General features: G+C 43.5%; 1 protein-coding gene across 1 annotated transcript; it reads left to right on the top strand.

The window, feature by feature from the left end:
• On the top strand, positions 1-24,508 carry LOC103177684 (proepiregulin). Its single transcript, XM_007891973.2, has 5 exons — positions 1-214; positions 11,122-11,199; positions 19,487-19,610; positions 21,130-21,276; positions 22,068-24,508. The coding sequence occupies exons 1-5, from the start codon at positions 163-165 to the stop codon at positions 22,144-22,146; spliced, it is 480 nt and encodes a 159-aa protein (XP_007890164.2). The 5' UTR covers positions 1-162; the 3' UTR covers positions 22,147-24,508.
• Positions 24,509-27,110: the final 2,602 nt, after the last annotated feature.

The raw sequence follows: 27,110 nt of genomic DNA on the forward strand, positions 1-27,110 counted from the left end.
TGCGAGTCTCCAGCCCTCCCGGGGAGTGCTGCAGAGTGATCGAAACCGAGCAAGAATCTGCCTGAGGGGCAACACCTGTCCGCCCGCCTTTGCTCCACACCGGCTGCTTCCCCGCAGGACCGTCTCTCATCGCCTCCCCCACTGAGATCCCTCTCTCCAGCCATGAGCAGCTCCAGACGTTTCAACCTCTGCACCGCCTTCCTTGTTACTATAGGTAAGAGAGCGTACGCATTGCACTGTCCCTCTGCCTTTCAGCAGCTGCCCTGAAGGATGTTAGTGTTAACCAGGTATCCCGCCTCTACGATCGCGGATAGATCGTTTCCCATTGGCTTCAGTGAGATTTAGAGATTTTTTTTTACTGTGATATTCTGCATCTGACATAAGGGGAAGGGGTTGCACTGTTCCTGTGTAAGCATCTTTTTCACAATGAATGTACTGAAGATGCCCAATAATGCTATGCACAATTCACCGGATTGGGAGCTCCACTTATGTCTGTCCTTTGTGGTTTCTAATCTTTATCTCAACAGCAATTTACATTTACACAGCACCTTGCTCATGAGGAATCATTTTGAAGGCTTCACATACCTGACCCAGAGCCTGAGCTGGGGAGTGGGAGCGGCGGGGTGGGGGGAACGGTCAGTCTTAAGGCAGGTTTTGAAGGCAGGGAGGAGGGGAGAATGTGGAAGGACTCAGTAATGGAGATCCAGAGAGCGCGAGAAGAATGGTTGAAAGCTCGCCCACCGACGGTGAGGCAACTCGGACCTGGAACATGACGATGTTGGCGGAGTGGAGGGAGCAGTTGGGGCGCCAGGGTCACAGGAAAGTGCAGAGGTTAAGTGGGGCGAACGAGTAGAGGGATTTGGAAGTGTGGACAAGGATCTTGATTTGCATCCCCTGGGGGATGGGGAGCCAGGGGATCTGAGTGAGAACATGGATGAGGGATTCGTCCAGCCTGATGTGAGAGAGGACAGGAGCTGCAGAGTTCTGAATACTAATGTAAATCACTAATAATACATTTCTAAAGTTAAAATGCTAAAAGGTTTACAATTCTCTTTGATGTGGTCAGTTATCAGTTATGGGTTTATTCACTGGTGGCGTTATTGATGGGTGAGATCACATGCTTTCTTACTATCATTTATAGACAAACTATTAAACTGGCGGGGTGAGACAACCCCTCCCCCTAAGCACTTTAAAGCATTTTTAAATATTTCAAAGTTACAGGTAACATATAATGCAAGGCTTATAATAATTACTTTTATTTATTTTAACACTTTGCTAAAGTAATAATATTTTTGTAAATGAATTCTGTTTTGTACCACTGGACTTTACATAACTTAATGCCCAATTGTGAGCTCCAGATAATTGGGAAAGCATTGTCTACAGTAATGCCAAGAAGTATTGCATGTAATGCTGTCATTGCTACTGTAGGAATTTCTATTCTATGTAACTTCTGATGCAATCTGTCGAATTATCTGATCAAGAGCAAAGTCTAAACAAAATGCAGCAGTACTTGTTTTTCTCGTGCCCTGAGATTCCGTTGTGTGACGATTTGGATCTTTCCTGTTGAAAACACTGTCCTGGTTTTCCAAAGTGGGTCCTGACTTTTCAAAAGTCAGGACCGACTTTGTTCACAAGTGATCACTTGTCAATTTGATTTCTATATCAATAGAAATCAAGAGTGATGTGAAAGCTGTTGGAATAAGATGTGGGAGTGGGTGGTAGTGGGGGATGGGAAGCTGTGACTTCCGCCTAAGGAACCTGGTTAAAACCATTCATTCCCGTTGGTTCACAACTAGGTGTCGGTTGCACTAAAGATTAGGGAAAGTGACCTACAACAACAACAACTTGCATTTATATAGCGCCCTCCATGCAGGGTAGCATCTCAGAGCGCTTAACAGTGGCGGAGCCTGATTCCGAGCCGGGGGGAGGTGGCTGTAAGCACCTCTGCCTATAATATCTGTGTGTATTGGTCATGCCTTTATGTATATTCTGATGCAACACGCACAGCAAAATGAGCCTGAAAAGGCAAATAAACGCCCAAATAGGAACAACGAGAGAGAAGCTTCCTATGATGAGAATCTCCTGCTGATTGTACAATAACATGGAAGAAAAGTTGATACCTTTGTTGAGCGTGGAGACAGATTAGATTTTTCCTTTTAGTTCCAACTCCACGAACAAAACAATCTGGTCATGAATGCAGCCAAACTATTCTTATCCCCTTAAGGACAATTTCTCTGAAGTTGAGCACTGACTTCAATCGTTCAGAAAGAGGTGAGTCAATCAAACAAGAAGTCAATTTTTTTTTCTCCCCTTGATCCTCCTTCCCTGAAACTGTTTCATAATCCTCCTCCCATAAGCAAAATGTTACATGCTAGGGTACATTTCAATGGGTTGTTGCATTGCCTTGGGACCAAGTGCAATTGCTTATTCCTTATAAGCAAGCCTGACTGAGACGGTTTAAATTATGGTGAGCCACCATGAAGGAATCTGTCTCCCATCCTTTCCTTTCACCCGTCTAAAGCACTTTCAGTAGGCATCAATGAACAGTGATCACAAGTGGGAATCTTACCTGATTATTTTCTGTTCTCTTGAGTGGGGGAAAAAAATAATTGATCAATTAATTGATGTACTACACTTACTGCTATCCTGATCAATACTGGCTAACTTAACAGAGAACAGAGCCTAAACCTGGGACTTTCCTTGCAAAACTAATTTCATTCTTGAATATTGGAGATGTTCAAATAAAATTCACAGATCCTCACATCTCTGTATGTTTACAGTTCACTGTACTCCACATCCTACTGCATAACACAAAGAGGCACTGTTAAATGTCATGTATAAAAGCACTGCAATGACCTGTTAGTCAATCAACCTATTTTTCTTTGAACCCAATGGTTTTATCTCAGGTGAATTTACAAACAGAAACTCAAGCTTCTAATGATCAGTGGACAGTATGTTTCTGTTTTGTAATTTCTGCTATTCTCTTAATTTATTAATTTCACCCATTCAAAATTTCCATCCACATTAACCAAACATTTACACACTGTCTTTATTTGTAAAGTCTCAGTCTTTCCGGTGACAAGGTCAGTAACACAAACCCCAGATGCAACTATGAAAATTTTGACCTCCAATTGGCTAATAATTGATAATAATTAAATTTTCACCCGTGTAATACTTATTAACATGCAAATCATCTCATCAGATGTTGTTGCCATTTTTTGAATGTCATAATATGTATAATTGCATTTATGAATCATGAACTATCAATGATTCTGGGACTTTGTTGATTAAGGAATCTACATCATATGTGGATGCCCCTGCTGACAATTTGCATCCAGGAAATCCATTAATTTTAATAAACTACAAAATGTATCCACCCAACTTAATGGGCATGTGTTTTACTAAGATTTAGATGCTGAATGTTAATTATTTCCATTATTGTTCCACACTCCAAACGGAATAAACAACAGCAACAATATTACATTTACACCTGGATTGTTAATTGTTCTAATGATAAGTAAACTTGCATAAATGACTGATGAGAGCTGCTTTGATGGCCCTCCTGATTTGATTAATAATACTTATTACAACAATTAGATGAAGAAAGGCAGTTGTCTACACTCTTAAAAAGCAAAACTCATGATCTTTGCTTTTTTTTAAATAATCCTTTCCTTCCCTACACAGGACTGCTTACCTCTCTGCAGCTTCCCTCCAAGGAAAGAGCAGAATGGCCTAGGCTTTGCTTTTATCTTTTATTCCCATGGTTTACTGAGGTTAATAAACAAATACTTATATTCGGTAAGGTGCCTTTCACAATGGGAGGATATCTCAAAGCACTTCGCAAGATTTAATGTAAAGAACAGTTACTGTGTGGTTTTGTGGGTGAATGCGATAGCCAATTTGTGTACAGCAATGTCTTACAAACAGCAACAAAATTACATTTGTATAGCGCCTTTCACGTTGGGAGGACATCCCAAGGAGCTAGACAGACAGAGTTACGGACCCAAGCTGAGGGTTGGGGTAGGGGAGAGGGTAGGGCGGGGGGGAAGTAGGCAGATTGAAAGTATGGATGAAGAGGAGGGTCTTGAGGTGGGTCCTGAAGGTGGCAAGGGAGGGGGTGTGATGGAGTTCCAGAGGATGGATGCAGAGTGGCGGAAGGCCCGCCCGCCGATAGTGGAACGAGCAAGGTGGGGGACGTGAAGCAAGCTGGAGCCCGCTGAGCGGAGGAGCGAATAAGGTGGTAGGGGGTTAAGAGGTCAAAGAGGTAGGGGGGAGCAAAACCGTGGAGGGCTTTGAAGGTGAGGACTAGGGTCTTGAACTGTATCCTTTGTGTGATGGGAAGCCAGTGGAGTTGGGCAAGGATGGGGGTGATAGGTTCGCGGAGCCTAGTGCGGGTAAGGAAAGGGCTGCAGAGTTCTGGATGATTTGTAGTCTATGGAGGGAGAAGTTGGGGAGGCCAACAAGTAATGAGTTAGCATAGTCGAGCCTTGATGTAATGAAAGCATGTATGATGGTTTCGGCGGCCTGCGGTGTGAGACAATGTTGGAGCCGGGTGATGTTCCGGAGGTGGGAGAAGGCAGTGCAGGTCATGGTGCAGATGTGGGTTAGAAAGGATAGTTGAGGGTCAAACAAGACCCCAAGGTTCCGCCCTGGCTTAGTGAGGTGGAGTGTGCAACCATGGATGGTGATGCTGTCAGTGCCTGAGGAGGCGCTGACGGGAGCTAATCAGGAGAGCCTTGGTCTTGTTGACGTTCACCTGAAGAAAGTTAGCGTTCATCCAGAACTTGCCCGACTCCACTGTCTCCCCATTCCCCAGAGGATCAAGTTCAAGATCTTCGTCCTCACTTTTAAGGTCATCCATGGCCTTGCTCCCTCCCACCTCTCTGATCTGCTGACTCCTTACCAACTTGCCCACTTCCTCTGTTCAGCGGGCTCTGGCCTGCTCCATGTCTCCTGCCTGACCCACCCTACCATTGGTGGCCGGGCTTTCAGCCTCTCTGCCCCCACACTCTGGAACTCTATCCCATAGTCCTTTCGCTTTGCTTCCTCCCTTGCCTCCTTCAAGGCCGGTCTCAAGACCCTTCTCTTCGATCGTGCCTTTGGTTGCCCTCCCACCTTTCTACCTTCCCTCACCCCTACACCACCCCGCCCCCATGCTCAGGCCCCGACACCTGACTGTTCAGCGCTTTGGGATGTCCTCCTGATGTGAAAGGCGCTCTATAAATGTAATTTGGTTGTTGTTGATGATGTCTGACAGACATTCTGTCAGCACAGCAGTAGTCCTGGAGTCAAGGGTGGAGATAGAAGTAGAGTTGGGTGTCGTCCTCATACATATGGAAGTTGACCCCATGTCAGCAGATGATGTCACCAAGGGGGAGCATATAGATATTGAAGAGGAGGGGACCAAGGACAGAGCCCTGAGGAATGCCGCACGAGACGGTCCAGGGACTAGAGAAGCTGTTTGAGGAGATGAAGTGCAAGTGGTGTGAGAGGTACAATCTGAACCAATCAAGGACAGCGCGGTTGAGGTGAGAGGAGAGGCGGTGGATGAGGATAGAGTGGTCAGCAGAGAGGTCAATGAGAACGAGGAGGCAGAGGGAGCCCTGGTCGCAGATGGACACAATGTCATTTGTCACTTTGACCAGGGTGGTGTCTGTGCTGTGGGCAGCACGGAAGCCCGATTGGAGGGGTTCGAGAAGGGAGTGGCGGGAGAGGAAGGAGTGAAGCTGAGAAGCAACAACTCATTCCTTGGAGAGGAAGGGGAGATTGGAGATGGGGTGGTAATTAGGGAGTAGAGAAGGGTCCAGGGAGGGTTTTTTAAGGATAGGAGTGATGACAGCATTTTTTAATGGGGTGGGAACAGTACGAGAGGACAGGGAGAGGTTAATGATGTCAGTGAGTAGAGGGGCAAGCAGGTGGAGCTGGGAGGTAAGGAGTGAGGTAGGGATGGGGTCAAGGGAGCAGGTGATAGGTTTCATGCAGATTGTGTTGGTGATGAGAGAGGAGGGGGAGATGGGTTCAAAGATGTGGAGGGAGGGGTAGGTAGGGGCTGGGGTGGGTGGAGGAGATGGGGAGGGGGTAGCAGTGGTAGCTGAGCAGATTCCCTCTACTTGGATTTGAGGAAGTTCAGCATTGCCTTGCAGTTGGCATTTGAGGTGAGGATGGGTGAGGCGTGAGAGGGTGGGCAAAGGAGTTGGTTCATGATGGAGAAGAGGAGCCTGGGGTTGCCCTTAGCCTCCAAGATTGCATTCAAGATGCTAGAATGAGATATTAAAGTCAATCCCATGCATTACAAACCCAATGTTTTGAGAACATCTATTAAACATGTATTGTCACTGGAAGGGCATTCCTCTAACTTGATAAATATACCCTTAACATAACTAAGGTGCAATTCAAAGGAAACAAATCTTGTCTATTAGAATAGTTTGCAGATTAATTACAGAATGAATTAATTAGAATCGTAGGAATTTACACTGCAGGAGGTCATTTGGCCCATCGAGTCTACACTTGATGTTATCCATTCAATCCTCCTACCCTGCCTTATCCCCACACCTCTTCAAACTTGCATGGCATTCAAGGTTCTGACAACTATATAATTCTCTTGTTTTATTGCTTTATGTTTCCATGGAATTCAATTTATATCAACTAGGATATTGTAAATACCATTACTGATGGCAGGTTGCCTGCATGCTTTCAACCACTATGCCCTGAGTTTCTGGAACTTCTTGCCTCAATGTCTCCATCTTGCTCCTCTCTGCCCATCTTCAAATCACACCTGAAGACTTTACTCTTCGACTGCGCCTTTGGTCAGTTCCCTTTCCGGCTTAGCATCAAGCCATACTGCTGTTAACTGCTCTGAGATGCTACGCACATGAAGGACGCTTTCAAAACAAGTTGCTGTGGATGAAACAGACCATTTGCATCAGGACTCCGATGCGGAGTGAAGCTAGGTTCTGATGTTGGTGAAAATGTTTAATTGTGTGCAAACAGGTTGCCAAACATATCACCCAACATAAAACTTTTGAGGAAGAGTGTTCACAAAATAAAACTTCGCAGTGGCTTTACATTCCATGTCAATAAGATATTGATCTGAAGTGAAACTGCCTAGTTTTTATAGGGGGCAAAATCAATTACTGCCATTCCTTGCTGGTATGTAAGTGCCTTCAGCTTTTTTAAAAAAATGTTTTTTCCTTTGCTAAGGTGTATAAGGAATGTTCTGCCGCACCCAAGCTAAACTATTCATGAACATTTATTGAGTTGAAAGACGTGCTTCAACAAAGAGAGGAGATGACACACGGCTGAACCAAAGAGGGTTGGTGAGGGCCATGTAATGATGCATAAATAAGCAGACTTGGCAGGGAGTTATTTTGGATGACAAAATAAAAGGGATTGAATAGGTTTTAGGTATTGCAGGAAACAAAGTTGTAGAAAAGCAGAACGGGTGAAATTTGCAATGTCGCATAACGTGAGCCTATCTGAAAGTGAGTGAAAGGAATGATGAAATGATGGCAATTGGCTGCTATCTGACTGTCATTCTGCACAAGTCAGCAAACAAACTTTGATTTAGACACAAATCACTATCCTTAAGAATCTCCAAAGCAAAAGTTATTACTGAATATCTGTCTCATTAACACCCACATCAGCTGTCACACCCCTCCTCCTCTCTTGCTCCGCACTGCGATCCTGTGTGAAGGGTGCTATATGACTGCAAGGTGTGGTTGTGTGTGTATGTGTGTGTGTGTGTATATATATATATATATATAGTCAAAAAGTATGCGGACTGAGGTGCCGTCCGGCATGGAGGGCGCTATATAAATCCAAGTTGTTGTTGTATGTATGTAAGTGGAGTGTAAAGTCTAATTTAAAGTCTAATAGATGGCAAATTGGAGGGAATATTCAAACAAAGTTAAATATTGTTTTTTTTCAGTCAGCTGGGTATCTAATACTTGCATAATCCCATCACCATGCTTAGGAGTATCCAAATCAGACTGAAAGCTCATTGCAAACCACCAACTGGAAATGTGGAATGGAATTCGCACTCTCTCCCTGAAGGGATTCACCCTGCTTACCAAATTGCAGAGAGTATTTAAGTGCAGGTTGGCAAGAGCCAAGCCTGTAGACCCCAGAGTGTACTTTGGGGTACTGTTGGACCAATGCTTACTGTCAAGGCTCACGTATGAAGAATGACAACTTGGGCAAAGTTCCTTAAGGGGGAATGGTAGAAATTGCAATCATAATTAACTTTAAGTTTGGTCATGTGTGATGTGGCAAACATAAGATTGAAATTCTGGGCCAGCAGCAAACCTAGGCACATTTTATCTCTTCAACTATGTAGAGGAGCAAACTACGCCCATTTCTAAATATTTAGCATTGCGGAATGTCTTCATGTGGCATTCGCTGGACTATGACAATCCTAATTCCTTAAAATTGCCTTTTAGAATCTTCATAACCTTTTCTGTGGGTTCTGTAATTACGTGTTAATGTCAATGGCAATGGAATTGTGAGTCTGTGCAAGCTGGAACGTTTGCCCTTCTTGTGGATAACTAGCTGAACTGTACTTCAAAATAACCTGGTTTACTTGAAATGTCTGCCCTCTGCTTAGCGGCAACCCTAAAGACTTGGCTAAGCCTTGTGTGGTATCTGACAGGATAAATTACACTCTAATTTATCTGTGACACAATCTGATAAACATTAACCCACAGTGCAAGTTGCTCAGAAAGTACTGTTGTCTTCTAAGCATTCATTAGAACCGTAGAACCATGGACATTTGCGGGTCAGAAAAGGTCATTTGTCCCATTGTGTCTGCACTGGCTCATTGATCACTTAAAGAGCAATCCTTTCAGTCTCTGCCTTTCTCTCCATACCCTGTAGTTGACTCATTGTTTAGATATGTATCTCGTTTCCTTTCAAATGCTAATATGGATTCTGCCTCAATCCCTGCTCTCGGCAGGGCAATCCATATCTTAATCACTCTGTGTGCGAAAAAAATTCTCCTAATCTCTCTGTTTGCTTGTTTTATGATTTATCTTGAATTGATGCTCTCTAATCCCTGAGTCATCAACCAGTGGAAATAATTTCTCCCTATTAACTCAAAACTCCTCAGAATTTTAAAGACCTCAATCAGGTTCAACCTTCTATTTCCCAGCAGAAAAAGCCCCAGTTTCTTCATAAGCCAAACTACTACTCTCCGGTATCATCCTAGTAAAGCTCCTCTGCACTACCTCTTATGGCCTTCATGTCCTTCTCAAAGTGGGGTGGCTAAAAATGGACACAATTAACGTTAGAATTTGTTTTTAACATAAAAAATCATGTAGCCAAAGGGCAGCCAGTTGGTTTAATGTCTCATCTGAGTCCTGTAGTGGAATCCTGTAGCTCAGTGGTTAGAGCACTCGCTTTGCAAGCGAGAGACCTGAGTTCAATTCCAGGCAGGGCGAAACCTTGGGCAAGTTTCCTTACTCCACACGCCTAATAATAATCCCTCCAAAACCAAAAACAATAATAAATTGGTCATTTTCAATCTACGACTGTTTGTGGGACATTGCTGTGCGCAATTGGCTGCCGCGTTCATCCACAAATATACAGTCAATTAATTTTACAGTGTCTTCTGTGAAGCGCTTTGGGACGTCCTCCCGACGTGAAAAGCGCTATATCAAATGCAAAGATTATTATTATTATCTGAAGGACAACATCTCTGCCAGTGTGGTACTCTCCTAGAACCGAGTGGCACCCCAGTCCTGCCATAGGGCTTGAATTTACAACCTTTTAACTAAGAAGTGAGTGTGCAGTTAGTTGAGTCAGACGCATACCTGTAATTTCTACAATGTAATTGTTATCACGCTCATCTGAAATGTGAATGGTTCACAAACTAGAAAAAACATATTTACTTCTCTGTCTCCCACCCTCTTCCCAACTATAATTTCTCCTGGTGTTCCAGTTAACAATCCTCCTGATACATTGATTATTCACTTCATGGTTATTTGTGTGATGTTGCTGTGCACAAATTGGTTACTGCATTTACTTACAAAATACAGTCATTAGATAATAATACTACAGGGCCATCTAACAAATTTCACAAGAGATTGAGCCACTGATTAACCGTATGCTACAAAGGGCAAAATTGTCATCACCATTTGATATACAGCCCTCTCTAAGTTATTTCTTTTACAAATGCAATCAAGGGAAAATCAATGGGTTGAACCATCCAAATTATGTGTAAAACTTTGTTATATCACAACCTGTTCTAATGCCCTCTTGAAATTGCAGACACAAATTACCTCCATGGGCAAGCTTTCACATGGGGAGTAAAAGTGGATATAAGTAGCAATTGGTTAAATGGAAATATTTGCCTCCAAAGCACTTGTTTGATTCCAACAAGTGGACAACATAAATTTGTTAAGGAACCAAAAGGTTAGTCTTAGGTTGTAATGCGATTTTGTCTTTTCGCCCACACATACAATCAAGTTTGCATAGACTTGTGGACAATTCTTCAATTCATTCTCAATTTAAAAGCTAGTTCAAATGCTTTGAGACATCCTCCTGATGAAAAAGGTGTTAATATATAACTAAATTGCACTGTATTCTAATAACTGCAGAAAACCCACTTCCAAATTGTGGCTGAATTTATGAATGTTCATAATTATGTGATATCTCAAATTTTAAGATGAAAATGATCTTACAACTTATGATCAGATGGAACATGGCTTCCAATTAGTCAATACATAGGAATATTTAAGTGAAAGACTATCATAGCCCATCAGACCTGTCTCTATCTCCCAATTACTCAATCCCCTTCAAAACATTATCCATTTCCTCTTGAAATTGCTTTCACGGTGTACCTCCATGGGCAAACTGTTCCACATGTTAAGCATCCTCAGTTTCAAGTAATTCAATCTTTGTTTTCTATACACCGTCTCCTTTCTGTGTTTGAGACCACATCACCTTCCTTGGTTGGACCTCTTGTTGTTATTGACTAAAATATGAAGAGAGTAGTAATTACAAATCACTTTTTTGAGGGTGGGGATGGGATGATTATCACTATCTAGTACCTCACAACTATGAAAAATGTCCTACATATAATTTAAGATTAACGTTTGTTACAATGTTTGTCCTTTCTATTCACAGAGTTATGCCTGTTTCATAATGGCGAAAGTGCAACTACATCCCCACTGTGTGCCCCAGGACAAGAATGCAACAGTTTGGGTAAATAGCATCTCTTGCAACATTTTATACGTTGGAATTTAATCCTTTCCCTGATTCCCTAGCCCAATATTCTAGTATCTAATGATAACACATTTTACTATAAGATTATACCATAATGTCCGATCCATTCTTGATTGGTTATAACATTGTTGTAGTACATATGTCTAAATGATGTGGTGTTTGTATTATTTCTATGTATAACAATAACAGCTTACACTTATATAGCGCCCTCCATGCAGGGCAGGGTCTGAGAGCGCTTAACAGTGACGGAGGCTGACTCCGAGCCAGTGCAGGGGTGGTGGTGGAGGTGGCCATAAGCACAATCAAAGAGGAAGATTTTCAGGCAGGATCTGAAAAATGGGAAACAAGGGGGATGGTGAAGGAATTGATGGAGAGTGTTCCAGAGTTTCAGGGCGTAGTGGCTGAAGGGTGGGGCGGAAGGTGCGAGGGACGAGCAGGAGGTCGGTGACAGCCGAGCGGAGGCGCAGGGTGGTGGATTGCGGAGTGAGGAGGTCGGAGAGGAAGTAGATCTGTTCAGTGATGGGGAGCCAGTGGAGACTGGCCAGAACTGGTGAGATGTGTGTACGGAATTTGGTCCGGGAAAATATATAGTCAGCAGAGTTCTGAATGAGCTGGATCTTTAGAATAGTGGAGCCGGGGAGGAGTGTGTTTCAGTAATCCAGGTAGGAGGTGATAAATGCATGCATGAGAGTTTCGGTTGCGTTTCAGGTAAGGTACGGTCGGAGGCGGGCAATGTGGTGGAGGAAGGTGGTCCTGGTCAGGGATCGGATGTGGGGGAGGAAGGACAGCTGGGGGTTGAACTGGACGCCTAGATTGCCCACTGGTTCAGTGAGTCTGAGGGAGAGCCTAGGGAGGTTGAGGAGTTTAGATCCACAGGAGTGAAGACGTTGACGGGAGTCAAGGAGTATGGCTCCCGTCTTGTCCACATTCAGCTGTAGGAAGTTTCACTCATCCAGGCCCTGATGTCCGCCAGACAAGCTGATAGAACATCGGTGGACCTGGAGTTGGTACTGGAGGAGGCAAAGTAGATTTGTGTGTCATCCGCATACGTGGAAGTTTACCCTGTGTCTGTGGATGACATCGCCCTTAGATGTAAAGGATTCTAGAATGGTTTACTGATATTTGTAAATCTGAATGGAAAATGTTGGGTAGCCAAGAATGGTTGGCACACTGAAGTAGGGGTATTCATACTGAGTGTCTCACGTCTGTGCTGGAGTTTAAATACAGTTAACTGTGATGCATGCAGATTTGTTGATTTATACATTGAGATGTAGCACATTATAGCAGGAATGAATGTTATAAGTCATGCAATGAGAGTGAGGATATAAGGATTGTATTGAATAGGGATTAGATCATTAATCTCATTGGATTTGACTCTTAATATTGTGAAGCTGAGCTCACAGCATTGTTCCATGTACTTCAGTGGTTTCTCGAGGTCCCAGTACATTGTATGAGGGAGGTTTCTTGTTACCAACTAAGATATAAAAGTACTTTTGTCCTTACTTTCATAAATGTAAGGTGTGGATAGCCACACCCTGGCTCATACCTGTGACTAGTGAAGGATTAGTCAGGGTTTACTTTTGAATATGTTTAAATGCTCCAAGCACAATACAGGAATAGGTTAAAGATAAAAACAATTTTAGATTCCCTTTCAACATCTTGAAAATTGACTACGGTAAATCCTAGCAATGACTAGAGAATCTGTGGATGACAACTCACCCAGCCTGTCTTGTCAGCAGGATTTAGAGGAACAGAAAAATCACTGGGAGCAGTGATTCTTCCCACACGGCTCCTGTCAGCTTTGCAAACCAAAGCCTGTAGTAGGGTAGTAAGAAGTCACGTATCAGTGTTTGAAATGGTAAACTGCATAGTTTTAGATAGTTAAACTCCACCAGTGCTCACAGTACACACTCTGGGATTCCCAAGCCTTGCCTGTTGCCAACCTGTACCTAATTCTTTCCAGTAGTAGGTGTGCAGGGTGCTCTGCACAAACAGAAACTGTGGTTATGTGGAACTTTCAGGAGTTCAATCTTAAAAGTGGTGCTGGGTTTCCACATGTGTCAGATACCCTGCTGAGCATTACAAAATGTAAACTTGAAAACAACAGAATGACTTTATCGCAAGATGTGATTCCCATTTTTCTGTATCACAGATAGTCTTCTCAAGGACACAATCACGTCAGTGTCCATAAACCAAGCTCTACAAAGTATGGAGTGAATATTGTGCATTGTGATAATTATTACCTGCAACTGTTATCACAATATGGAGGAGCTTATAAATTTACAGGGGGGAAACAAAATCTTCTGGAAAGTTGTCAGAGTGTGGAATGAATCAGAACAAAAGAACTTGATAGGCAGATGTGAAGGAAGGGTATTAGAGTTCAGGAAAAGAAAAGGGAATTGGGAATAATAATAATAATTGTTGCATTTGATACAGCGTCTTGTCGTGTCTTTGAGACATCTCGGAACGCTTCACAGAATATACTGTGAAGCGACTTGACTATATATTTAGTGGACGGAATGCAGCAGCCAATTATGCACAGCAGTGTCCCACAAACAGTCGTGGATTGAGTGACTATTATTATTTTTTGAAGGAATTATTAACCCCAGGAAAGCGACCCACTAATCGACTAACAATTGGTTGCCTACTTACTGCTAGGTAAACATAGGCATGTTGAGTAAGGAAACTTGCCCAACGTTTTCCCCTTCCGGGAATCAAACCCAGGTCTCTTGCTTGCAAGGCGAGTGCTCTAACCACTGAGCTATAGGACCCACAAGAAAGGGTTGGATGGCTCCATTGGAGGGGTAAACACAGATGCTAACTTAACAGGCTGAATAGCCTCCTAATGTGTTGCAGATTCCTATGATTATATAGGACATTTTGCTCCTGGAAATGTCACAGTCAATAGCTGCTAACAACTTCCCATTTGCCGACAAAAAAATACAGTCACTGCATTTTACATTATATCCTGTGAAGCACTTTGAGACATCCTTTTGACAGGAAAAGCACTGTGTCAAATGTATGGAAGATTACTATTATTATTATAATTGGGAGGACGCCCTGACTTCATTAAAATGGTTTTGCCAAATGATATTTGCTCCAGGCATTGAGCTAGTTGGGGTTGTGTTTGGTCTTGATTCTTTGGAGATCATCGCAGTTCAGTGTTGGACTGGGGAATGCTAACTTAGTTCAGCTTTTAAAGTGACACTGAAATACTGGATCGGGTTGCAGACAAAGATCAAGTGTCTTGATTGAGGGAGAGTGTTCCAGAGTTTCGGGACGTAGTGACTGAAAGCACAATCTCCGATGGGAGGGTGCGAGGGATGAGCAGGAGGCTTGTGTCAGTCGGGTAGAGGCGCCGGGTGGTGGATTAGGGAGTGAAGAGTTTAGGGAGGTACCAGGGATTGAATGGATTTGAACACGAGTGTAAGGATCTTGAAGTCACTCCCATGTTTTGCCCACAAAATACAGTTAATCCACTTTATAGTAATAATAATAATCCTTGCATTTGATATAGCGCTTTTCACATCTTCTAGATGTCCCAAAGCTCTTCACACAATATACTGTAAAGTGAATTGACTGTATATTTGTGGGCGAATGCGGCAGCCAATTGCGCACAGCAGTGTCCCACAAACAGTCATAGATTGAAATGACCAATTCATTGTTGTTTTTCTTGGAGGGATTATTATTAGGCGTGTGGAGTAAGGAAACTTGCCCAAGGTTTCGCCCTGTCTGGAATTGAACTCAGGTCTCTCGCTTGCAAAGCGAGTGTTCTAACCACTGAGCTACAGGACTCCACGTATATCCTGTGAAGTGGTTTGAGATGTCTCAATGACATAAGGCGCTATATCAAATGCGACTATTATTATAATGTCTCAATACATTTTTCAGCGATGGTGTGGAAACCTGAGCAGGGTGGGGCAGTAGTGTATTGGAGGAAATGAAAGAAGGTATGGATAACGAGATAGATTTTTTTTTAAGGGTTATGGAGACAAGAAGGGTAAAGGTTGGAAGCTTGTCTGCTAATGGTGATTTAGAAAGGATAGAGGTCATGCAGCAGGCCTGAGCTTGCAGAGCTAAGGGAGTGGGCAAGAGAGTGTGGTTGGGGAGGTTGCAAAGGAAGTAAGGCACAATCATGTGGAGGATTTTGAAGTCTTGAAGTTGGTCTGTTGGGAGACATGCAGACAGCAGAGTTCTGTATAAGCTGAAGCTAGTGGAAGTTTAAGATGGAAGGATTTGTGAACAGAGCATTTGAGAAGTCAAGCTGAAGACATGAATGAGGGTTGTAACTATATTAACCAGAGCCTTGAGATGTACTCCCGACATGAAAGGTGCTATACCAATGTAATGTTGTCGCTGTTGTTGTATATTGGGGGTGAAGTTGGGACGGCTTTTCCGCCAGCCCCCGCACTGTCTCGTGCGGTGTTCCTCAGGGCTCTGTCCTCGGTCCCCTCCTCTTCACCCTCTATATGCTCCCCCTGTGGTGACATCATCCGCAGACATGGGGTTAACTTCCACATGTATGCGGATGACACCCAACTCTACCTTTCCTCCTCTACTCTCAACTCCACGACCACCGATGTCCTGACAGCTGCCTGTCCGACATCAAGTCCTGAACGAGAGACAACTTTCTTCAGCTCAACGTGCGAAAAACTGAGGCCCTCCTGATTGACTCACGTCAGCGCCTCCGCACCTCAGGCGCATCAGCATCCAAGGCTGCACTCTCCACCTCTCAAAGCCATCAGGAACCTCGGCGTTCTGTTCAACCCTGAGCTGTCCTTTCTCCCTCATATCCGCGCCACAACTGGCACCGCCTTCCATCACCTCCGGAATATCGCCAGACTACGCCATTACCTCACCCCTCACGCTGCTGAAACTCTGGTCTACGCCTTTATCACCTCAAGGCTGGACTATGGCATCTCTCTCCTCGCCGGCCTTCCCGGCACCGCCCTCCACAAGCTGCAGGTCATTCAGAACTCTGTAGCTCGTGTACTGTCCCGCACCAGGCTTCGGGACCACATCACTCCCACCCTCGCTCGCCTCCACTGGCTCCCCATCCCCCAGAGGATCGAATTCAAGATCCTCATCCTCACCTACAAGGCCATTCACGGCCTTGCTCCCTCCTACCTCTCCAACCTACTATCCCCCTAGTTACCTGCCCGTACCCTCCCTTCCTCTGGCTCCAGTCTGCTCCACGTCCCCCGCCCCAACCGCCCTACCATCGGTGGCCGGGCCTTCAGCCTCTCAGCCCCGAGGCTCTGGAACTCCATCCCCCAGTGCCTTCGCCGCCTCCTCCCTTTCCTCCTTCAAGGCCGGTCTCAAGACCTTTCTCTTTGACCGAGCCTTCAGCTCCCCTCTCGACTCTCTACCCCCTCCTCGCTCCCTCCCTTCCCTCCCCTCACCCTGACCATTTCCCCCCTGCTCAGGTCCTGACCCACTGTACAGTGCCTTGGGACGTCCTCCCGACGTGAAAGGCGCTCTATAAATGGAACCTTGTTGTTGTTGTTTGAAAAAGTGCTGCAGTCCATGCAAATTGCTGAGATTGCACACTGGCTCGGTGAAGTCATTTGAATAAAGTTGGGGGAGGTGGGTATTTCCTGAAGGCCAATTGGAACATCTCCAGGAGCAGGATATCCCACAATGTGATACATCGCATACCTACAAACCATAAAGGTAGACTAATGTCAAACGGTAATCTAATCTCCGAGTTGAGGTAAAAATGATATGTTTCTTGATCTTTGCACTTCGGGATCATGACATAACTTGAATCCTATGATTACTTTGCAGCCTTTCACTCAGTCCCTCATGTGGAGTCCTGTAGCTCAGTGGTTAGAGCACTCACTTTCCAAGCGAGAGACCTGAGTTCAATTCCAGGGAGTGCGAAACCTTGGGCAAGTTTCCTTACTCCACACGCCTAATAATAATCCCTCCAAAAACAATAATAAAAATTGGTCATTTTCAATCCATGACTGTTTGTGGGACATTGCTGTGCGCAATTGGCTGCCGCGTTCGGCCACAAATATACAGTCATTCACTTTACAGTGTGTTCTGTGTTCTGTGAAGCGCTTTGGGACGTCCTCCCGACGTGAAAAGCACTATATCAAATGCAAGGATTATTATTATTATGTGATGATTTTCCTCAGCATAACCTTTGGCTTACTTTAATAAAACTACCAATATAGTTGAATAAAAGCGAACCGCAGCAATGGAGAGCTACATACTGAATGCTCTGAGATGCTAAATAAATACAAGTTGTTGACATTGTTGTGGGCGATTTGACAAGCACTCGGGTAGTTAGGAGCTTCAATTATAGAATCATAGAAATCTGTTATCAGAATGGGAGGCAATTTAACTGTTGGATAAATTTTGATGCCATCGTATTATCTTGTTAACACTACAAAGTGTGTCAATCATGGAGTTGGTGAAAGCAGGAGGAATCCTGGCTGAATTTCCTTTTCATAGCTCAGGGGTGTTAAAGCTGATTCTAGCACTCAACATCTACATCTACCTCAGCAATGACTATGGGCTGAACCAGGGATCTTCTGATGCCTGGTGATTGAATCTTGTACTGAATTGTTGGGAACCCCAACATTCCCAATGTTTGATACTCTTAAGTATCAAGGATACTCTTGGAGGCCAAGAACAACCTGAGGCTCCTCTTCTCCACCACCAACCAACTCCTCAGCCCACCCTTTCATGGCTCGCCCATCCTCTCCTCCAATTCCAACTGCGGGGAGATGCTAGACTTCCACAAGACCAAAATCAAGGGATTCACTCAGCCATCTCTGCCCTCCCAACTGCCACCCTCTCCCCATCTTTCCCTCTCACTCCAGCCACTTCCCATCCCTCCCTCCACACCTTCGAACTTGTCTCCCCATCCTTTTTCACCATCATTATGATCCATATGAAACCTACTACCTGCTCCCGCGATCCATCCCTATCCCTTTCCATATCTACCAGATCCATCTCCTTGCCGCTCTACTTACAGGAATCATTACCCTCTCCCTGTCCACTGGTACCATTCCCATGCCCCCCCATCCTCTTAAAAACCTTCCCTAGACCCATCCCTGCTCTCTGTGGAGTCCTGTAGCTCAGTCTTTGGAGCATTCGCCTCGTGAGCAAGTACTGGGTTTGATTCCCGGCAGGGCGAAACCTTGGGCAACTTTCCTTGCTCCACATACCTCTGTTTATTTAGCAGTAAGTAGGAACCCAGTTGTTAGTCAATTGGCAGATCGCTTTTCAGGGGTAATATTTCAAAAAAATAATAAATTGGTCAATCAATCCACGACTGTTTGTGGGACACTAATGTGTACAATTGGCTGCCATGTTTCACCCATAAAATATACTGTCAATTCACTTCATAGTATATTCTATGAGGTGCTTTGAGATGACTCGAAGATGTGATAAAGCGCGACATCAAATGCAAGGACTTATTACTAATTACTGCCCATCACTGACCTCCCTTTCCAAGGTCCAGAAATAAGTCACTGCTTCCAGCTTCGCTCCTTCCTCTCTCGCCACTCCCTATACGAACCTCTCCAATTGGGTTTCCGTGCTGCCCACAGTACAGAAACAGTCCTGGTCAAAGTAACAAATGACATTTTGTCCATCTGTGACCAGGGCTCTCTCTGTCTCCTCGTCATCCTTGACCTCTCAGTTCATTTCAACACTTTCAACCATTCTATCCGCCTCTGTCGCCTCTCTTCTCACCTCAAACTTCATGGTTCTGTCCTTGACTGGTTCAGATCCTACCTTTCACACGGTCTCCATTTTCTCTCCACAAACGGTTCCTGCTCGATGCCCCGCACCATCTTGTACAGTGTTCCTTAGGGCTCTGTCCTTGGTCCTCTCATCTTCAATATCTCTATGCTGCCTCTTGGTGACATCATCCGCAGACATGGGGTCAACCTATGTATGCGGATGACACCCAACTCTATCTCTCTGCCTCCATCCTTGACTCCAGGACCAATGCTGTCCTGACAGAATGTCTGTCAGACATCAAGTCCTGGATCAAAGCTACCTTTTTACGGTTGAATGTCCCGAGGCATTGGACGTTGGACAGAAATTTGGACCCGAGCAGGGGGTTGGTATCAGAAGGGGTGAATGGAGCTATACAAATATAATTTGTTGTTGTTAACACTCTTTAATAGTTCTATATTCCTAGGTCATTATCAACTCCAAATCCTGCACAAAATATTAAGAAAATAGCAAAATTCTAGATTTGTGTGGACTCTCCTCTCTGATATCCTTCACATTTTTCTTACAGATCCTACAGTTGAACTTCCGGAGGCTGCAAAGGTCGTAGTATCAAAATGCCCTTTGTCAATGGAAAGCTATTGTTATAATGGCGAGTGCATGCATATTGTAAGCGACAATATATCTTTCTGCAAGTAAGTGCACTCCTGCTTGTACTGCAGTCATCTGTAGGAGCTCTTTTAAACTGTTTGATGCATATTTCTTCGCAGTTTCTTTATACTGTGTGAGGGAATTTCTCCTGGTTTTCTGGCCAACAATCCCCCAAATAAAATCGATCCCCTCCCTTTACTTCGCCCCCTCCCTGCCTCCTTCAGGGCCCATCTCAGGACCCTCCTCTTTGACCGCGCCTTCGGTCCCCCCACTACCCTCCCTGCCGCCAATCCTTCCTGATCCAAACCCCTGCTCAGATCCAAATCCCTGACTGTCCAGCACCTTGGGATGACCTCCTGATCTGAAAGATGCTATACAAATGTAATTTGTTGTTGTCACTCATTCTATGCCTGTTTGTGGGACATTTCTGTGTGCCACTGGCATCCACATTTCGCCCACAAAATGTAGTCAATCCATTTTACAGTATATCCTGCGAAGTTCTTTGAGACGTCTCACTGACATAAGGTGTTATATCAAATGCAAGGAGTAGTATTATTTTTACATATATATATAAGTGTTAGTATTGCATGTATCATGATTACACTATGTAATCATATCACCTTAGACGGAGATAATATGTCATGTAGATTATTTCCTTCCTGACATCAGTGACATTGTATCCTCAAAGGATGAACGATATTCTCAGGAATGCCTTTGATAGAAACTAATTTTCCTATTATGTTGCCCCCCAAAAACTCTCCCTTTAATTTCATCGAGATGAAGAATCTGTATGGTTGTAGAATCATTCTGTCTGTGTGTGTGTGTGTGTGTGTGTAACCTATGGAAGATCCCCATTAGAACACATGACTAAGGTTAATACATTGACCTCTAGATTCATAAACCCAAGGTTAATAACAATAATTCTTACATTTAGCCCTTTCACATTTGGAGAGCGTCTCAAAGCACTTCACAGGATTTTACTGCAAAGTTGAGTGAATGTATTTTGCAGGTGTACATGGCAGCCAATTTGCTCACAGCAGTATCTCACAAATGGCTATAAAATGAATGATCAATTTTATTGGGGAGAAAGGTGACAGGAATGGGAAGTGCTGGCTCAGACTCCACATCTTTCCATCTGCTGGTGGCAGCTTGTACTAAAATGTTTTATTATAAACCGACACTGTCAGTCCAGGTTTAGATAATTCCCACTACATTGACTGTGTATGGTATACATGGATCCAAACGTCAGTGTATTAACCTCAGTCATGTCCAGCTGTTGGTGGGAACATGTTGTCTGAGATTCACTGGGGTAAAATTTACAGCATTTTCGTAATGTATGATGAACATGATACAAAAAGTGTATGAACATGACATAAAAGACCACAAACTTCATCTCCTTGGATACCAACTGTTCTGATGCCTTGCTGCGGTACTGCATCGGCACAGAAACCAAAAGTTGTGAACCCTAAAACATGTCATTGGCGTTGGTAAAAAGGGCATTTGTGGCAGTGGTGTGACAGATATCCAATCATGCAACTACAACCCTGCATTTTGTTTCTCCAGGTGTGATAAAGGTTATTTTGGTAACAGGTGTATGCACATTGAACTGGTGAGGCAACCGCTGAGCGAGGAGGATGTAGCGCTGGCCGTGGCTGTGTCCTTCATGGTTCTAATTGGTGTATTGGTTGCCACCTGGTTAATCTACATAAGGTATTTCAATACAAATTTTCAATCTTCAAAACTTCAGAACATATTCATGCTTTCTATTCAAAGCACTATGAGCAATATATAAATAGCTAGGCTTCGCTAGCATGAAACGTTTAATTGCAATTTATGTAGATTGGTGAAACCTTGTTAAGTGACTATTATGCTGTTTTACTGTTATGTATTTGAATTTGAGCTTAAATTTGGGTGAGGAGAGGGGTATAAGGCATGATAATTGGAATGCTATAAAAAGAAAATCTTTATCTGATCCTCTCAGAAACTCACATTGAACATTTTGTTGCATCAATCCTTTAGTGAGAAAACACAAACCACTTTTTAACCTTACTCATCAGGTCCAAATCCACTGACAACTTATGTCAGTTGAATTCACTGATGATATAAGTTAATTGATTTTGCTAAATTTTGTAAAGATGTGAGTGGAAATTGTATTATAGCCTTCATATACGGAAAGGTAAGATTTAAAAAGTGGTTTGTATACCACTCTCCTCATCCAAAATTAACCTCGAATTCACATGGATTCTCGTCTCATTAATTATAGGATGTTACTGGTGCAGATTAAGTTGCTTTTATGTACAACATTGACTTAATTTCTGATCAACTTTATTGTGTAAAGTGCTTCAAGTTAGTTTTCTTATTATCCAGCACTTTTGGTCTGAAACGAGCAGGGGACGTAGTACTGGGTTTGCAGACTCTTGAGCATTGTGGTGGGTTCCACTGTGTGTCAGACACCTGGCTGAACAACACAATGATTAATTTATGCAACTTTTATTTTACAGGTGCAAGAAGAGCAGATCGAAAAATCAACCAGAATACACAGGAGTTCAAACAACAACCACCACAACAAATTGTGTTTAAATAGCACCTTTCAAATCAGGAGGGCATCCCAATGAAAACTGCTTGCTAAGTATCTGAAGATACTGCAGATTAGCTTCAAATTGAAGTCAAAAGGTTTGGCAACCTTCACTCATCTCAAAAACGATCATCATGTTTAAAGTAATAATGATAACATGGGACTTGTCTAGCTAGGACTGCACTACCTGTTAGGGCTTTGGCTTGCAGAGCTGAGGATATATCTGCACTTAGGTGTTTCTTAGGTGTCAGGTGTTTCTTTTCAGAGCTCAGGAGACCTTGCTTTAAACCTTTATTTTACACTCATTTAGACTGTGGTTTAGACTCATTGTATTGATCTCAAAATGGAGGACGGGCTGAGGGACATTGTGGTTCCTCATCGTCCGCTATCTGGAACCCTGATGATGTGGTCATGGCATGAGCTACTCGGTATGTTAAAGTGCTTGAAGTAAATCAAGCAAAGGAAATGAGGAAGGTAACAATGCTGGTCTCAGGTTATGGTATAGGCAAGTTAATACTTGACACAAGAAATACTATTGAAGTTATTAAAAGTTACGCCTAGATTAATTTGGCCTCAATATTGTTTGGATGGACAGAAATGGCCCATTAAGACTGCACTGGCTCTCAGTTGGAGCTGTTCTTCTAATCCTCATACCCATGATTTATTTACATACTTCTGCCCTATCCCCATACCACCTGCCATATTCCAATGTGTCCCACCCTAGCCCCATCCCCATTTTGGAGAAAAAAGATACATTTTAAGCAACCATACAATGTAGATTGCAAAGCAGTAAAATACAACATTGCTGTTTTAAAGCCTGCCCATTTGAGCCAAACTGGAATCAATCTCAGGAGTGGGTGATATAGCTAACAATACCCATAGTATGTATTCATGAGCAATCATTTCCTCACACAAACTGATATGTAAAGCTGCTTACAGATTGCTTTGCTCCTACTACATATCAAATTTGACAAGTCACGAGTGCTTTGTATTTTTGTTTGAACTGCTATTTGAAAGGCTAAGTTAATATTGATGAGAAGGGAGAAAAGTACCAAGTTCTGTGAGGGGACCAACTTGTATTGTGGAGAATTCTTGTAAAATATTTATTTATAGGAATATATTTATAAGGTATGGTAGTAAAGGTTTAAATCACCTGCTTGTAATGGGTACACATGTGCTTTTGTCACAGACATGGACCCAGCAGAGGGCGATGTTTGACTGATCTGTGACCAGCACTATGAGGCTTGTAGCAAGTAGAATTTTATGTTTGATTATATTTGGGATAAATCTCTACTATTTATGCTGGTTGTACTAAAGTCACTTATTATTAAAGTTATATCTATTAGAGTTTTTATCCAGAGCCACTCAGGATCAATTATCAACTACAAATCCACTGCGCCTCTGAAGTGTACAGTGAGATTTAAATGAATGATTGATAGTACAGGGTATTTACAGGTCAATGCTAAGTGTGATTTAACTACAAAGTTCTGGGTAGGATCGAATCACCACACACATTACAAATGCCATTAATTCTAAGACAAGTTCTTCCTCACAACTTTTCGCCATTTTATCAACTTTGCTCCTTTTTGGTAAGATTGGCAACAGAATCACTCCCTTACCAGATAGGTCAGTTGAACACAAACAAAATCCACTTTGATATCACTGTATCAATATTAAAATATTTCTCATTGGGAGAATGAGATCTGCATTTATAAAATACTGTTTAAGACAATTATAAAAAATGGAAAAATATACAGATTTTTGATAATGCATTTGACAATTTTTGTATCTCAGAATTTTTTCTATTCATACATATTACGGTTTTCTATTGAAATAACATTTTTCAGTTTTTCTGGCTTAAGGGAGCAAAAATATCAATGTAGAAATATGATGGCACTGTGGAAGTTTATTGAGGTAGAGAAAATAATGTACAATAAAATAATCTTGCAATTTAAAATAATGCCTTATCACATCATTGAAACATCTCAAAGTGCTTCACGGGACTTACTATAAAGTGTAGTGACTGTGTATTTGTAGGTGAATATACTGCTGGTACTACAGGAAACGAAACTGCAGTTTCGGGATACCTAAATAGAACATTGATAACCAGCTATAATGTGCCTTGTAGCAAAACAGATGATTATTAGCAGAATATGGGAAAGATTCTCATGTGCTTATCCAATTTCTTGCCGTAGAATTATCAGTCATTTCACTGATATTCTGCTACTGATATATTGTTTGTCGGAGGAATTGACAGTGTATGATATAAACAAATAGAGTGAATGGTAGGTTTTCATGTTATAAAGTTTCTGAATTTGTATTTCACAGCTTGAAACTGTTCAGCAATAAACCTGCTTATTATAAAAAGTCTGCTTGATACTATCTGTTCAATACTGAGCACAACCTCGGGGAGTATTTATTGTGATGCGTGGAACTGTCGGATTAACGCTAATCCTGATAAAACTCAGTGTTAAACATAAAAAAAACTCAAAAGCAGGCAGAAGTGGTTAATACCAGGCATTTTTAGAGAACAAACAGATCACCTTCATTGAACCAAGACGACAAACTAAATGCAACCATGTATAGACGGCACCCAGAGTAAGGGGCATCAGCTCCTCTCTAGGCTCAGTATTCCTGTGCACAGGAATGTCTTTATACCTCCCTAAGATGCTCCCTAAAACCATCTCACAGGCTTCCCCTTTGTAGGAGTGCCTTCCGTATGTATGCGGATGACACCCAACTCTCTTTCTGCCTTCGCCTTCAACTTCAGGACCACTGCTGTCCTGACAGACTGTCTGTCGAACATCAAGTCCTGGATGAGGGAAAATTTCCTACAGTTGAATGTGAACAAGACTGAGGCCCTCCTGATTGGCTCACGCCAGCGCCTCAGCACCTCATGGTTGCACACTATAACTCACCAAGACAGTCAGGAACCTAGGTGCCTTGTTCGACCCTCAACTGTCTTTTCTCCCCCACATTCAAGCCATGACCCGCTCTGCCTTCCCTCACCTCCGTAACATCGCCCGACTCCACCACTACCTCACCACTCAGGCCGCTGAAACTCTTGTTCATGCCTTCGTCACCTCCAGGCTCGACTATGCAAACGGCCAAATAATCCAGAACTCTGCAGCCCGTGTCCTCTCCTGCACCAAACTCCATGACCCCATCTCCTCCACTCTCGCCGACTCCATTGGCTCTCTATCCTTCAGAGGATCCAGTTCAAGATCCTGGTCCTACAAAGCCCTCCATGGCCTCGCCCCACCCTACCTCTGCGAACTCCTAACCCCCTACCAACCCGCCCACTCCCACCGCTCAGCCGGCAGTGGCCTGCTCCACGTCCCCTGCCCCATCAGTGGCGGGAGAGCCTTCAGCCACTCTGCCCTCAACCTCTGGAATTCCATCCCCCAGTCACTCTGCCTCGCCTCGTTCAAGTCCCGCCTCAAGACGCTCCTCTTCGACCAAGCCATCGGCCACCACCCTTCCCCTCCCTTCTCTGCTCCACCCCCCCACCAACCCCAGCTCGGGTCCGAAATGCTGTACACTGTCCAGCGCCTTGGGACGTCCTCCTGATATGAAAGGCGCTATACAAATGTAATCTTGTTGTTGCCTGGATTTTCCCACTGTGAGTGTTTTCCTCCAAGTTACTGGAGGATGAATGTTTTTGTTCCTCTTAGTAGAATCATAGCCCCTGTCGCTTGTGACCCTCAGACTCATGAATGGGCCTTATACAGGGGTTAACCAAACTCCCCTTTCGCCCCCAGGACATTACAATACTTTGGACACAGTTCACTTATCTCTGGTACATGAGTTTCAATTAATCGCATCATAGTTTCCTCTTTTGTTTGCTGCCTGGAACCTACAGGACAATATTTGGGCTATCTCGAACAGTTTCCAATGGGGTGTGGGGGGGAAATGTCCTTAAATTTGGATTCATTGATTATCTTGAACATAACTGAAAAAAGTCAAATTGCTGCAAGGGATATCCCATTATAAAAACATAATGTAAAGTTCACTGTTTTATAAGATAGACTCCATTGTTGCTTTTGCATTACCTATACTACAATACAAACAAATTTATTCAGCATCTTTCACATTGGGAGGCCATTCCCTAGGCACTGGACAGTCTAGAGTTTGAACCTAAACTGGGGATGGGGGCCTGGGTGTTGGGGGGAGGGTGTCAGATGACCAAGGAAGTCAAAGAGGAAGGGAAGGTGTTCGTCGGATTCCAGATAATGCCTTCCAGCAGCTGTCGCCCCAAACCTCAGAGTTTCCTTATCAGCTACTTGGCGGACATCTGATTTCAGTGAGGTGGGAAGACCTGAACAGGACAGCTTGTGACGTTACAGCCACCTTGATGTTCTGAAGGTTCAAGTCCAATGTGGTTTACTCAGCACCAGCTGCTTATTCCAGGTCCTCTCCACTGCATTCCCAGGAGCTCAGATACATAAAGGAGGATTGTTTGCACACAGGTCTTGTATGCCACAAGCTTAACCTGCATTGGGACCTTGCTCTTCTCCAACAACAACAACAAAATTACACTTGTATAGCGCCTTTCACAGCAGGAGGCATCCTAAGGTGCTGGACAATCAGTGTTTTGGACCCGAGCTGAGGGTCAGGATTGTGGAGGGTAGTGGGGGGAGGAGGGTGATCGAAGGTACGGTCGAGGAGGAGGTTGAATAGGAATGAGCAGTACCAGAGTGCCTTTTGCCCCTTCTTGCCGGAATCTTTCAGCACTACTTCCAAGCAAACGTCAGTGTCCATCATGACCCCGAGGTACTGATAAGAATCAACTATCAACAATTGGGACTAATGCCCTTTGTATTTACCAATCATTACTTTCAGTGTCTTTTCTTGAGCCATGATTCCGTACTTGGGGACATCCACGATCATGCCTCAACGGGTTGCCCAGTGTTCAATAATAATAATAATCCTTGCATTTGATGTAGCGGAAAACACATTCCGGATAAAT

Source organism: Callorhinchus milii, unplaced genomic scaffold, assembly GCF_018977255.1.
Source record: "Callorhinchus milii isolate IMCB2004 unplaced genomic scaffold, IMCB_Cmil_1.0 Scaffold1, whole genome shotgun sequence".
In the NCBI taxonomy this organism is placed as follows: Eukaryota; Metazoa; Chordata; class Chondrichthyes; order Chimaeriformes; family Callorhinchidae; genus Callorhinchus; species Callorhinchus milii.